The sequence below is a fragment of the Rhizomucor pusillus genome (genome assembly GCF_041956525.1).
Source record: "Rhizomucor pusillus strain CBS 183.67 unplaced genomic scaffold VTP01scaffold_18, whole genome shotgun sequence".
NCBI classification, from domain to species: domain Eukaryota; kingdom Fungi; phylum Mucoromycota; class Mucoromycetes; order Mucorales; family Lichtheimiaceae; genus Rhizomucor; species Rhizomucor pusillus.
The window spans coordinates 328,236-341,798 of record NW_027192160.1 but is presented as its reverse complement, the minus strand read 5'-3'; the positions used below and the strand labels follow the sequence as shown (position 1 = coordinate 341,798).

The following is a 13,563-nucleotide window of genomic DNA, read 5'->3' as shown; positions in this document are numbered from 1 at the left end:
TTTTCTCTTTTTCCCCATTATTATTGTTGAACGATCACAATGTTTTCACGCGCTGTACGAATCACCAATCCGCAGTACACTTGTAAACGCGCCATCTGGACTGCTCAGAAGCCATCCGCGGCTACAACGACGATCATGCGTCGTCCACGTAAGGAAGAGAGAGCGAGAGCGCGCGGTTGGGGTAGGGGACGGAGAAATAAATGTATACATCGTTGTTAGACAAAATTCCACGAAAGGCCGTGATTGGCTCTGCGGCTGTGACGACCGCTGGCGTCGGGTCGTCGTTGTTGCTCAAGAAACCAGTGTTGTGTCAAGGTAAACAAACGCGCCGAGGGAAAGGGAAGGAAAAGCTGTTGATAAAAGTTGGGGAAAAATATAGGCGCGACGATGATTGGAACAACGACGTCGCCGGTCGCCGGAGCCCGGCCGCCGTTCGAAAAGGACAACGACGATGCCATCTCAGATGCGGTAACGGGCCGTAATGGACGAGGAGGACTATTCCACAAGGGCGAGCTATCGTTCGGCGTTGTGCTTGGATTTTGCACTGGATATCTGATAAAGAAGGTCGGCAAACTGTTTGCGCTCGCTGTCGGTGCTGGATTCGTGTTTCTGCAGGTAAAATTTGGCGCGATATCGAGAGATCGTTTGCACGGACGTATTCACATATTATTAGTACATGTCGATGAAAGGATTCGTGACGGTACACTGGGATAGACTCGAAGGCGGATATCAAAAGCAGTTTGACGTGGATGCGGACGGCAAAGTGACTACGCGGGACGTACGAAGCAAATGGAACACGCTCGTTTCCTTCCTAACTCGAAACATCCAATTCAAATCGACCTTTGTAATTGGACTCTACGCCGGCGTTCGGTATGGCTAGATGGATAGAATACTCGCTTGTGTGAAAAACATTATGATATACGTGCGAAACAGGAGATTTTTGTCGATTAGTTTGGTTTTCTTGGTATTCTTTTCCTCGATTTGCGATTTGCCGTTTATGGGGCTAGTGAGAAAATTGAAACGTTTGAAAGAGACCTGCTTGGAAATATGGCCAGTCTTTAAATATTTCGTGGGATTTGCGATGACCAAGCTGAAATTGCTTGGTGCCAATGGCCTTGTTCGCGGACTTGTCGCCGAATGGACGGAGGATGAACCATGTGTGGGGTAAGTCAGATTTCATGTCTCTTAACACTCGCTGCTGGCTGCTTTGGCAGGTAGAAATTTAATGTCGTGAAAAGGAAGTAATAAAGTTTATATATCGAGAAAAAGGATTGTGTGAGAGATATTTGAAGGGCTCCTCCAATTTCTCTTATTGTGGGCAAAGAAGCTAGGTCCAATTTTGAGGGATTTGGCAGGAGTCTATTCTCACTGCGGCCTGAAATGGTCAGTGTGGGGAAAGAATGCTGAGGTAACACAAATCTCATCGAGGATTACTATTCCGGTAACTTCTTTTGATCCAGCATATATAAATTGCCCACCCTGTATTAGCAGCACGTTCCCATCATCGCCCGTCTATATTATTATTCCTTTAATGCAAATGAACTCCACAAACAAGGCTGAAGTCGAGCACCGCGAAGCTGTCCCTATCGACATTGAAAAGGGTGAAACCGCCGTTGCAATCGAGCACAATCATCATCAGCAGCAGCAACACGGAGCAGTAGGCCACCAAAAGAAGGTCGCTAACCCTCTCGCTATCGGGTTCGGTGCTTTCGGTCTCGCGTCCTTTGTTATCGGTATCACGAACACTGGCATTATCACCAATCTTCCTCAAGGAGCACTTCCCGTCGCTCTCGGTTTCGGCGCCATGGGTCAGTTCATTGGCGGCATGGGCGAACTCTTGCTAGGCAACACGTTTGGCGGCACCTCCATGCTTACTTACTCTGGGTTCTTCTTTTCGTACGGCATCATGTTCTCGAACAGCACCGGTGTCTTTGGCGCTTTGGAGACAAATATGACCGAGCTGGAAAACGTCATTGGTCTTTGGCAAATCGCCTTTTGTATCCCTTCGTTTATCTTCTTCTTTTGCACGTTCAAGCAACCTAGACTCATTTCCCTCGTCTTGCTCCAAGTGTTCTTGACCTTCTTCTTTGGTGGTGTCGGTGCTCTCACCGGTGTGCATGGTTTGACCCAGGCTGGCGGCTGGCTCTCGTTCACCTTGGCCATCACGGCCTGGTACGTCATGGCAGCTATGCTTCTCGAGGAGGAGAAGGTGGTCAGACTGCCCTTCTTTTAATTCCTTTTTTTTTCTTTCTTTCGAAACATACACACTCAAGAGAGACAGGGTTCGGTCTTCTAGCGCTTAACAAACAACCCGCCGTTCCCTTCTTTCTTTTGTATACTATTACACATTATCTAAATTTCAAATGATCCCCTGGCTTGTTTTTCTCTCCTCACTTGTTGTAAAGCTAGTATCTATATTGTTATCTTTACTGCTGTTTTGCAGCATTTTTTGCCTGGCGCAGCTGCTGTATTATACCCCCACCAGTACTATTATTCTCACTACGCACATTATACATACAATAAAATCCTCCCGTCTTTTCCCAACTGTACTATGTACTACAATGTTGGCATTTTATTGAACCTTGGTCGTGCAAACCGCCATATTCAGCAACAAGACCTGTCAACCGCCGTATATACATTTTTGCACGACCATGAATGCATATTTATCATTGAATGGAACACTTCGCTTTGGAGTTACTACTTGTGTGAGCAAGGGATGGTGAAACGTAACAGGCATATGTACAATTAATGACGGCACCTTGCTTGTCGGGGAACTTGAGGTTTTCGGGCATTTCTTGAACCTTAGGTGTAAATCTTCCATGGCGGAGAGAAAGGCGATGATAGGTTCAGAATACATGTATGAGATTTTCACATAGTGTGAAGCCATAGAGTTATACCCTTTCGTGTCCTTGTACATAGAAGGATACTCCAAGTTTATAACCATTGCTTTGGATATTTGTGCTAACAACTTCACTGTTGTTAATGTTCTAAAGTAACGTATACAGTAAAGGGATCTAAGCACTACTTCAATTCCATAGAAAAGGGCAATAAAGAGACCGTTATCGGTATCCAATCATAAACGCAGGATTGCACTTGCTGAGCTGGGCTTTTATGCACTCGTACCATGTCTCTAACGTTTTTGAAAGAAATTTCTAATATGCGGCCATGTTATAAAATGGTTAGTACGATACAGGAAGCTGGCTATTTGCGTCCAAGTTCCCATCATCACTGCTGTAAGCAAAAAAAAACAAGTTGCCAACAGCAACAGCCGCCCGTCTCCTGTGCCCTGTTCGAACCTCTAGAGGTGCAGCAGTTCTTTTTTATATCAACGCAGAGTTTATCCAATACATAGATAGAAAACTTTATTAAGTCTTTCACTGTTATCTTTGGCGCTCGCGAGATTCTTTGGAGGGCGGTAACGCCGGCGGCGCAAACCGCAATGGAAAAAAAGAAACCGACAAGATCTCCCTGATGAGGATTTTTACCCCTGTATATCCTAGTCGATCCCAAAATTCGTCCCACTCCATCACGACTGTCAAAGTCTTCGGGTGCTGATCGCTGTTTACTGCTGGCTAGCACAGTTGGAGGATCGACCCGAGAGTCTCATCTATTGATTCGGTTTTGAATGGTAATGTGTAGAAAATGAGTCCATACTATGCAGCAGGGTCAGATTTTTCCCTTCTTGAATTTAAGCAGCACAACGCATCAAGGGATAAAGTGCAAGGGCATAGATCTCTTACTGTCCTTTATCTTTCTTCTTGGTCGAGAATCTTTTAAGTTCTTGCAACCTCCCTTCTTTGCAGTTAACTCAGTGCTGTGGCTAAATTCTACTAGCATTTCGTCCGCCGAATCCTTGCCCCTTGCAGCGCAAAAGTTGGGAACCTACATAGGATACCAGTTCCCTGAGATGTTGCTTGGCAAAACGCTCTTCTTGTATGGCAGCAGTAGTAGTAGCAGCAGCAGCAACCCCTTATATTCGTTGGTACTATTCGAAAAAGGAGCTTAGATTAACAAAATCAAGGAAAAAGAAAGCCTTGCCAAAGAATATATAAAGGGAGAAAGCTCCTCAACATGACCAAACATTCCCTTAGCAAACAGCTATAAACTCGATCTCCAGACTACATCCACAGCACTCACACAAAAAGTAACCAAGATGCGTTTCTCTATTCTTGCTTCCGTTGCTCTCTTTGCCGCTACTGTTCTTGCTGCTCCTACCCTACCAGTTGGTGATTCCGCCGTCGGTGGCGTTGGACAAACTGTCGAAGCTGCTACCTCCGGTTTCGGTCTCAGTGGTGTCACTGATAGTATTACCGGTGGTGTTACCGGCGGCAGCGATTCTGGCGCTGGTGCAGGTGCTCCCACTGCTCCCGATGCTGGTGCTGCTCCCGACGCCGGTGCTGCTCCTGATGCTGGTGCTGGTGACCAGGGCGACCAACAAACTGAATGCCAAAAGAATCCTGAAAGCGACGCATGCGAAGGCGAACAAGAACAGGACAACCCAAACGATTCCGCTTAAACGCTATATCTATCAATTCCAACCAGTAACAGTGAGACATAGAATATTAGGTCTCGCGCTGTTGTTGTAGCTAGTATATTCAAGTATACCTGTCTTTTTTTAAGTAAAGACTAGTAGCTGTTTTTTATTAGTCCTTTTTCACTTTCACTGTATCTGCTGCTCTCGTCCACACAAAATAAGAGCGATGCCATTGATTGTATTATCTTGTTTATATATTTATGTTGAATGTTAATCAAAGCACGGTGGACTCGTCATTACGATACCACCTTCAGCGAACAAGTTTTCATATTGAAAGGCTCATAACGTCTTCTCTGAGCGGCATGGTTGCTGGGCTGTAACTGTTCATGCAGACTAGACAATTTGGAGTACAGAAGCCATCATCGTTACCTGGTACACAGTCTACAAAATTCGTCCGAGATCCTTCTTTGCATTTGAATCTGAATGAGTTTTTCGGCTGTAACGTAAGCTCTCAGCAATTTGCCAACCATGCCTAAGCACGAAAACCGATATATCAGCGGTGTTGCCCGGGGTCTACATATGATAATCACCGCAGTTTATAGGAGTGGTAAATCTGCATCTCCTCACATAACTACGTAGGAGTAGCTACGGGATACATACAAATATTTGAGGTTCACAAAGTCCAGCTGGATGTACATAGGGAGCAGCGAAAAGCGGCAAACAACTTGCAGATCAATTTTGGCTTACCACTACTACAAATAAGCATTGTCGTCGTCTGACCACGAATCAAAAGCTGTGGCAAAAAGAATAGGAGTATGCTGCGCACGTATGCATGTGCTCAAGCAACAAAGAGACGGAGAATAAGCCAGTCGTACATAGAACAGGAAGATCGTTCCGTGAATTTCAATAAGCTCAGAAGGAAAATGAATACAGTAGATGCATGAACCATTATGCTACAGGAAGCAAGCACCAGCGTTTATTTGCCTTCAAAGGAATTGACGCAAAAATCATCTATGTTTACAGAACAACTTCTAGCGATCTCTGCAAAGACAAGCCCGTAGGTCATTGCATGGCTGCCTTTTCTGATCTATGTAAATCAAAAGCAGCTGGACTATCTCGCATAGGACTTCAAAGCAGTATATTACCACCATCTGACTAGAATGTCCTCTCCATCACTCTCTGTCCTAGTCGGGTACAATAACAAAGTAATATTCCCTACAGTATTTGCTTTCCCATGTCTATCTGTCAGCGTGTTGTTGTAGTTGCAGGAACAGTCGCTAGATATCGTCTCTTCGCTCAATTTTATATAAGGCATTATGTGCACTCAGTGCAAAATTATGATGGGATTGCCGCCCCCAGAGTCTCTTGGGTCTTTTAACAGTGGCGAGCCAGTTGGACTCAATACAAGCTCCCTTTTGCATCTGTGGTCTTGATTCTTTCAGCTGCAATGACGAGCCTATCAACAATCATGCATATCTCTAGGCAGGATACTAGAATGTTACGTTAAAGACGCCAACCCTGTACTGTATGAAAATTAATACGGTTAGCAGCGGCGAATCTGGCTTCCTAATTTATCTAGCAGCAGTGAAGCATGGCAGCCTATATAGTATCCAAACTTTCTTTGGCGGCATATTACAAACAAACGTTTTGCGCGTATGCACCTTGAACGTATAGAATTATCATGATCCAGAAAGCTAGAAAAAGTGTACGTAGAAGAAGGAGACAAGAATGCATTTGTCTTCTTCATTTTCAAGCTAGGAAGGGTAAGGAAACTGTAGGATCCCATGTACCAGTATTGTTTTGTCACGAAAGGAGTCAACGCAAAGCGGATCTATGTGGACTTGTGAACACAAGCGCTGCACAACTCCTGGCGATCTCCGCAAAATAGACTCCTACATAGCTCTTTACATGCTCGTCACTTTTGATCGGTGGTTGCTAGAGACAATATACAAAGCAAGAAAAAGAATAGAGTAACTGTGACTACAGCTATGTCATTATGTTGAATATAATGTTACAAAAGACTTCATTTAGAACGGAGAGAGAGATGTTAAGCGTGCAAAGGGTCGCATCTTAGCCCCCTTCTTATTTTACTGCCTATACATTTATGTAACTTTATGACGGATCCCGAGGCAGAGTGTGCATGCAATATAGGGGAAAACATGGGAAATAAGATAGTAAACCAAGGAATGAGAGACAAGTTTATGCATGAGATCAGGAGTTCTTTCGACCGTGCTATCCAAAGGACATTTTGAGATTTCAAGAAGGAGGGTTGAAAAAGGATATATAAAGAAAGGGCTACTACATACCACGACCTAGCAGCTCCCACCGTCAGTTTTATCAAGAACACAAGATGCGCTCTACTCTTGTCATTGCACTCCTCTTTGCATTCGCCGCTTTCACCCAAGCAGAAGGACTCGGCCAGGTATCAACTGAACCCGACAACATTGTTGAACAAGCAGGCCAGGTCGTTGGCAAGGCTGGCAAAGCCGTATCTGAAGCCATAAATCAAGCCGGCGGCGCTGGAGGTGGTGGAAAGCTCGGCGAGGTCGGCGGTGCTGGCTTTAAAGCTCCTGGCAACTAGATCAAGAACTGTTGACCCATTCGTTTCACGGAATACCTTGGTATTATCAACCCACCCTGCCTGGTTCCCATTGGTTACAGTCCAGTATAATAATACAATATCTTATTTACGTGTTCCTTGATTAAATTGGTTTTCAATATCTGCCTGTTTATGTATGGTTGCGTTTGCAGGATCAGAGCTTTTCTACAATATCGGTCCATTTTCTTTGTTGTTTACATCAGCACAATGGGTTGTGGACAGACTAAGAAGCTGAGTTATAGCTATACAGTTTATGAACGTCATCTTTCTTTATAAATCACAGGCAGCAGCTCCAGCGCCGCTGGTATCCGATTCCGGCCCACCTAGTACTATTTTCTGGAGACTATAGAACGTGCTAACCACCATGATCAAAAGTCCAAAGAGCAGGCATGCCCAATGCTTCAACTTATTCAGCTGGAAAAGCGAGCCTCCAGCGAGTTTGAGGTAACACAAAGGAGGTAGTATGTAAGCGAGTGCCGTGGCTGAAAATCCACCGGTAAGTTCCAAGACGATGCCGAGGTTGCAGGTCAGGAGCGAGACGGTGAGTGCGAGAAGAATCATGGATGTTGTTATGGCAATGTGACGGTGCCAATCAAAAGGTGCGGACGGCCAAAAGAAGGTTTCAAGTACCTACAATAAAACTCTCAATTCTTGATGGTCATTATACATAGAACACGCAGATATATACTTCTCGGCAAACAAAAGCTTCTAAAGGTATAGTTGTGAACATATTCAAGCCAAATGCCAATCGAGCAATGTTAATAAAGACGTTGTCGGGAGGAAAATTGTTAAGGATGTTGCCTAGGAGATTATGCATGCTTAATGTTAGAATAGTTCTCGTAAAAGCATCAAAGTGCATACCTGCGGTTTTATCGGTGAAAACAAGGTAGCCTGATACAGCCAATGTCATACACGTAACAAAGGCTAGTGCCATACTATAATGAGTAACAGTGGCGAATCGATTCAGTGAAGGCTGCTTTAAAGATCCAAAGATATAAAAGCTGTTATGGTGGCATACAAATGCTGAAAACATGGAAACTCATTAACAGAGGACAACCAAGGAATGACAATCCAGTTCGCTTTACCAAAACTAATGACTGCAATCGCTTGGAATATCTCGTCATTAGCAAAATTGAATCGAATATCTGGACTGCCGCGGATCTCGGTCGGTGTCTGTGGAGCTTCGATGGCGACGCTGACGATAATGACGATAATGGATATGATTGCAAGCGCACTTGCTTTTGCCAGTTTGGAGATGTCACGATATAGAGATAGCGGATAGGAGATGAACAGCGTAAAGAAGGAAATACAGAGCCGTCGATTGGCGAAGATCCACAGTACTGGAATCTGATCAATACCAGGTACCAGCGACCGGATGACATGAGGGATGGTATCACCAATGATAACGCAGTATGCACACATGCCTAGATATCAATGAAGCATAAGCTTACATGATCAGTATGCTAGAACATCGTAACAGTACAAACCTCCGAAAGCAAAGGCGAACTGGAAAATTGATATTGCTACAAGTCCTGCGCGTCCAAACGAGAATTCTAATAGGTCCTGATACGTGGCCCTGCCTCCCAACTTTCCATTATACACCAACAACCGGATGGTCCAGTCTAAATTCGTTGTTGCCATGTCAATAAAACAAAAACCGCGTAAAAGTCATAGATACAGATCTACTTGCCAACAACAACGGTCAAAACAATCAGGAGTATGACACCCATTCCAAAACCCTAAGGCATGACAGTAGATTAATAAACAGCGTTGCGGATCAAGAAAATCCAACAGCTTACCGCTTCTTTAAACGAAAGCGGTAATCCGATGATGCCAGCTCCGATGATACTGTTGCTCATATTTAACTAGATTCCACTGTCAGTTTGACTGTGCCCGTTTAGCCTGGTGTGTAACAACCTACGAAGCTCGCAAATATGCTTCCTCCTTCATTCGGGAGGCGGTAAACGACTTTGGGCTCCTCCTCGTCTGCGCTGTCTTCATCGTCAGGTCGTTCCCTTGTTCGACTCAAAGGAGTCGTTTCTGAATCGTCTACTTCCAGCTCGGTATATTCGGGAGCTTCTCTTGTGCGTGCATAGTCCCAGTTTTCGTCAGCGTTGTCATGTTCCTGATGACCATGGGAGACGGATTCTTCAGACGTTCTGTCCGAAAGCAACGCCCGTTTGTCTTCGGCGTCGTCGTGCTGGGTGTTCAGTGAGGTCATGAAGCATAAGAACAGACCACGTTTCTTTTTGTGCAAGCTACCACAGAAAGGAAGATGGTACGTCACACACCACGTTCCAAAATGCCGCTGCTGAGGGCCGATGATCCCTTTTCAGTTCCAAACTGGGTGGGTGCGGGGAGGGGCGTTCGTGAGTGGAACTCAGCTAATTGGATCCATGCGATCTGTGCCTTGACCTCTAATCCAAATAATCTCTTTGCTGCATCTTTGACATCCTCATTTACAGACTGGTTGCACGTCCGTTTCCTAGACATCGCTACTGTCATCAATTTATTACATTATCTAATTTATTTTACCGATGCTTATCTGATTTCATCTACTGGATATTTCCTGGCCATTGGTGCAACATCGACATAGCTGATACGATCCAGAAATGTTGTCTTCAACTGAAATGAGGATTATCTCTAGCACCTCCTGCTGCCTATTCTTTCATCTGATTCAGCGAACAATTGAACCTGGAAACTTTCCAGCAAGACGACGTAGCAAGGATCAAGATGCTGTCATTAAGTTACTTTACACTTATAACTAAAAGACAACGACATAGGAGAGAGATTAGTTGTCATAATCCAAAAGCTGACCTGGTTCCTCAAGCAAGCAGGTGGATCAATTGAATGGGGTAGACGAACCCCGACGATAAATAAGTGTTTCCTTTCCCGTACAGAAAGTATATTATCGAACAAAGAACAGGTGTTTTTTCTGCTTCAGCTTTTTCATTTTTCTTCTTCTTCTTCCTCTTCTTCAAAAATGCGTCTCTCTATCAGCCTAATTGGGATCGCAGCATTGACTAGTTCGCTTTCCTTGACAGCTGTTTCTGCTGGACCGAACAAATTCTGCGAGGGTGACTTTGAGCCGAACGCGGCGCACTGCAAAAAGTTCGATTTCCCGTCATCATCTAGCTCAGGCAGCCAAAGCTGTACTGGCAAAGTGCAGCATTTGGCAAATTGCACAACGTAAGGCTGGCAGATAGGAGGAAAACGAAGGGAGGAAATCAATTACTGTACGTGGCAGCCTAACGTACCCCCTCTCGATTCATGCAGTTTTTACGATATTTCCAAGCTACCAGAAGAAAGCATTGACGATCACACCGCCAAAATGGCTCAACTGATCACTAATGTGTATGTTGGACAGCAATTAAACGTCGATTTACATTGCTCACCATAAAATTTTGCCAAAAGGTTCGAGAACGGTGACACCAAAATGGGATACGCTGCAAGTATAAAGTTTCTTGTTAAGGACACTGCTGGATTCGAGACCCGAATGCTAAATCACTAGGGATCGTTTTGTAGTATGTTGAAAAGCTTGGTGATTGTCGAGGATACACTTCGTAAGTAAAGGGAAAACTGAGAATACTTCATGGTACGGATCAAATATACAAAGAGCACGCTTTTCTCACGGCAATAAATCTAGTGGTTACATTGGATTCACGACGGGAACCAACGATGCATACATGGTGGTTACGCAGTATCTGAAACGACATCCTAAATCTAAGCTTAAAAAATACCTGCCCGAGTTAAGACGATTGAGCAAGCTACCATTTGGTGATGCAGGAAGAGACAATATCAGCGGTCTTAAAGGATACAGCAAAGCATGGCAAAAGGCGGCATGCAAGGACGCCGAATTTATCCAGACCCAATTGGACGTGGGTCACGCAATGTACCTGAAGCCTGCACTCAAGTATGCAGCCAGTGTTGGGATCAAGTCCAATCTAGGCAAAGCATTGTTTTACGGTAAGTGAATGTTCGTCTGCTATCTACAGTTTCTCTTCTCTCAAACCGTGATCCTCTATTGAAAACTACGTCTGTCAAAACAGATACCATCATCCAGCATGGATGGCAAGTAAGTTTAGGCTAAATATTTAAATTATAACGCAATGAATATTGTGCTTACCAGTAACCGATTTTCCGTTCTCAAACATCACTTTTATGGAACAGTACGTCGAACCAGATATCAATCTGCCTCGCATCATTGAATTGACAGGACCGATGGGAGCTAACGAAACCGAGAAAGAGTACTTGACCCGATTCTTGACAACACGCCGGCAGTTAGTGTGCTGCTATCCTGGCGATGTCTGGTAAGTAGCAACGCAGCTGGCGGAGTGATCGACGCCGTTATTGTAAAATACCAGGTTTACCAACTTCAATTGGAAAAAGGAACGAAAGTTCCGATCGTATGTCGGATCTCCAAAAGCTCGTCGATGCATGGGAGGATAACAAGGACTTACGAAAAGCAGTGCACTTGGAAACGTTTGGAGTGACCATTAAAGGAGATGAGGATATGAGCTGGGATAGTCAGAACTGTAAAAAAGCACCCAAGAATAAGAACAAGGCAAAGTCTGTAACGTTACCCATCCCTGATACTTGTCCGAATCCCTTGCTGTCATAAGCTATTAAACATTTACCCGAACTGGGCATTCGGATTACCTGATCTTTTTTCCCTTATTCTTCCTTTGTCTTCTCACCGCATGGAATACCGTTATCTCGGCAACTCAGGACTCAAAGTGAGCGTGCTGTCATTTGGATCCTGGATTACATTTGGTAATGGGAGCGCAATGACGCGTAGTTATTGGGGTTTGCTAATAGCCGTTGCTAGGCGGTCAAATAACGCCCGGTAAAAGACAATAGCCCAAAATAGACTCTGGAGCACAAGGACTCAACGTTTTCCTTTTCGCTTCTAAAGAGCAAACAACCGAAATCGTAAAGACAGCTCTGGAGCTCGGCATCAATCACTTTGATGTGGCAGAATCGCACGCCGGTAAACTTTCGCTTGATCTTGAAAACGGCTAATCTGAAACTTTGCTCGCTGATATACGCGAACTATGCAGGCGGACAAGGTGAAATAGACCTGGGACTTGCGCTGCGAAGCCAAAAGGGTCTCAAACGGTCCGACTTTGTACTATCGACCAAAGTGTTCTGGGGCGGCAAAGGGCCCAATGACCGTGGATTGTCTCGAAAACACATATTTGAAGGACTAATGGCATCGTTGCAGCGGTTACAGCTCGATTACGTTGACATTGTTTATGCACAACGACCTGGTGAGGCTTAGGTTGCTTGGAGGATAGAGATCTGCTAATAGCATCGGATCTAACGTGGAACCTTGGCGCGACGATGTGATAGATCCAGATACACCGATGGAAGAGATTGTCAGAGCATTCAACTGGTGTATTGACAAGGGCATGGCTCTTTATTGGGCTACGAGTGAATGGCCAGCTTATCTGATCGTGGAAGCCCATGCTGTAGCAAACCGTCTTCAACTTATCTCGCCTATTACTGAGGTAAAGTTATCTAAAGGGAGTCTTCTTCTTGCCAAACGCGTTCTTAAATTTTTTCGTTGTTCGTCTAGTCCCCACAATATAATATGCTCAATCGCGAACGCGTAGAAAAGGAGTATCTGCCATTATACCAGAAATTCAAAATGGGCATTTGCACCTGGTCTCCACTCGCTTCTGGTATGAAAAGTGGATGATAAGATAGACTAACGACCAGTAATTAATTGATTGATTGGGGATGATTAGGTCTATTGACCGGCAAATACAACGACGGCGTGATCCCGCCTTATTCCCGGTTGGCAATTCAAGATCATCCCGTCATTAACCGGTTACGCAACGGATACTTTAGCGAAGAAGGACGGCGAAAAATCGAAAAGATCAAATTGATCTGTGTAAGGAATATCAAGAAGCGCGAATTAATTAGTGAGGGTAATGAGGGTGGCTAATTATTACTTGATGTGGGAATCGATATGCAAAAAATAGCAAATTGCTCAGCGATTAGGCTGTACGCCGGCTCAACTTGCAATTGCATGGTGTCTTCGCAATCCTCACGTGTCGTCTGTAATCATTGGAGCATCTACGCCAGAACAAGCCAAGGAGAACATCCAAGCGCTCAAGATACGGCATCTTTTGACAGAGGAAGTCATACAGGATCTGGATAGGGTAAGTAACACACGCTAGCATAACAATTTTGCACGAAAAAGGCGAGTATTAATATTTTGCTTAGATTTTGGGTAATAAGCCTGAGCCTGTCTTTGATTTTAGGAAATCATAATTGCAATGCGGCGCGGGCGGGGGAACAACGAGAATCAGTCTGGGAGAAAAAGAATTGGGGTTGTTTATGCTTCTCGTTTGATGATCACATTGTACAAACAAATTTATTGAAATATGAACAACCAAAAAGAAAGAGAAGAAAAAAGACAAAGAAGAGGGGTTAACATTATTGTGTTTTGGTATACATACAAAAGGCAGGCGAGACAGAGTGA

General features: G+C 44.5%; 7 protein-coding genes across 7 annotated transcripts; 6 read left to right on the top strand and 1 right to left on the bottom strand.

Annotated features, from left to right (window-relative positions):
- Positions 1-39: 39 nt before the first annotated feature.
- Positions 40-880, top strand: VTP01DRAFT_3795 (uncharacterized protein; the record flags this gene model as incomplete). Its single annotated transcript, XM_069382405.1, has 4 exons — positions 40-148; positions 220-315; positions 380-615; positions 674-880. The coding sequence occupies 4 exons, from the start codon at positions 40-42 to the stop codon at positions 878-880; spliced, it is 648 nt and encodes a 215-aa protein (XP_069236121.1).
- Positions 881-1,531: 651 nt separating this feature from the next.
- Positions 1,532-2,233, top strand: VTP01DRAFT_3794 (uncharacterized protein; the record flags this gene model as incomplete). The annotated part of the gene is made up of 1 exon (XM_069382404.1): positions 1,532-2,233. One exon carries the CDS (start codon positions 1,532-1,534, stop codon positions 2,231-2,233), a length of 702 nt encoding a protein of 233 aa, XP_069236120.1.
- A 1,920-nt stretch (positions 2,234-4,153) lies between these two features.
- VTP01DRAFT_3793 (uncharacterized protein) lies at positions 4,154-4,516 on the top strand (the record flags this gene model as incomplete). The annotated part of the gene is made up of 1 exon (XM_069382403.1): positions 4,154-4,516. One exon carries the CDS (start codon positions 4,154-4,156, stop codon positions 4,514-4,516), a length of 363 nt encoding a protein of 120 aa, XP_069236119.1.
- Positions 4,517-6,824: 2,308 nt separating this feature from the next.
- VTP01DRAFT_3792 (uncharacterized protein) lies at positions 6,825-7,055 on the top strand (the record flags this gene model as incomplete). The annotated part of the gene is made up of 1 exon (XM_069382402.1): positions 6,825-7,055. The coding sequence occupies one exon, from the start codon at positions 6,825-6,827 to the stop codon at positions 7,053-7,055; it is 231 nt and encodes a 76-aa protein (XP_069236118.1).
- A 288-nt stretch (positions 7,056-7,343) lies between these two features.
- Positions 7,344-9,294, bottom strand: VTP01DRAFT_3791 (uncharacterized protein; the record flags this gene model as incomplete). Its single annotated transcript, XM_069382401.1, has 8 exons — positions 7,344-7,703; positions 7,762-7,874; positions 7,935-8,096; positions 8,159-8,497; positions 8,561-8,695; positions 8,764-8,812; positions 8,873-8,938; positions 8,995-9,294. 8 exons carry the CDS (start codon positions 9,292-9,294, stop codon positions 7,344-7,346), a joined length of 1,524 nt encoding a protein of 507 aa, XP_069236117.1.
- A 762-nt stretch (positions 9,295-10,056) lies between these two features.
- Positions 10,057-11,694, top strand: VTP01DRAFT_3790 (uncharacterized protein; the record flags this gene model as incomplete). Its single annotated transcript, XM_069382400.1, has 8 exons — positions 10,057-10,262; positions 10,350-10,427; positions 10,488-10,521; positions 10,599-10,636; positions 10,720-11,039; positions 11,123-11,148; positions 11,244-11,383; positions 11,463-11,694. The coding sequence occupies 8 exons, from the start codon at positions 10,057-10,059 to the stop codon at positions 11,692-11,694; spliced, it is 1,074 nt and encodes a 357-aa protein (XP_069236116.1).
- Positions 11,695-11,773: 79 nt separating this feature from the next.
- On the top strand, positions 11,774-13,352 carry VTP01DRAFT_3789 (uncharacterized protein; the record flags this gene model as incomplete). The annotated part of the gene is made up of 9 exons (XM_069382398.1): positions 11,774-11,846; positions 11,902-11,919; positions 11,989-12,063; positions 12,134-12,343; positions 12,426-12,583; positions 12,652-12,757; positions 12,824-12,969; positions 13,061-13,240; positions 13,305-13,352. The coding sequence occupies 9 exons, from the start codon at positions 11,774-11,776 to the stop codon at positions 13,350-13,352; spliced, it is 1,014 nt and encodes a 337-aa protein (XP_069236115.1).
- Between the last annotated feature and the right edge of the window lie 211 nt (positions 13,353-13,563).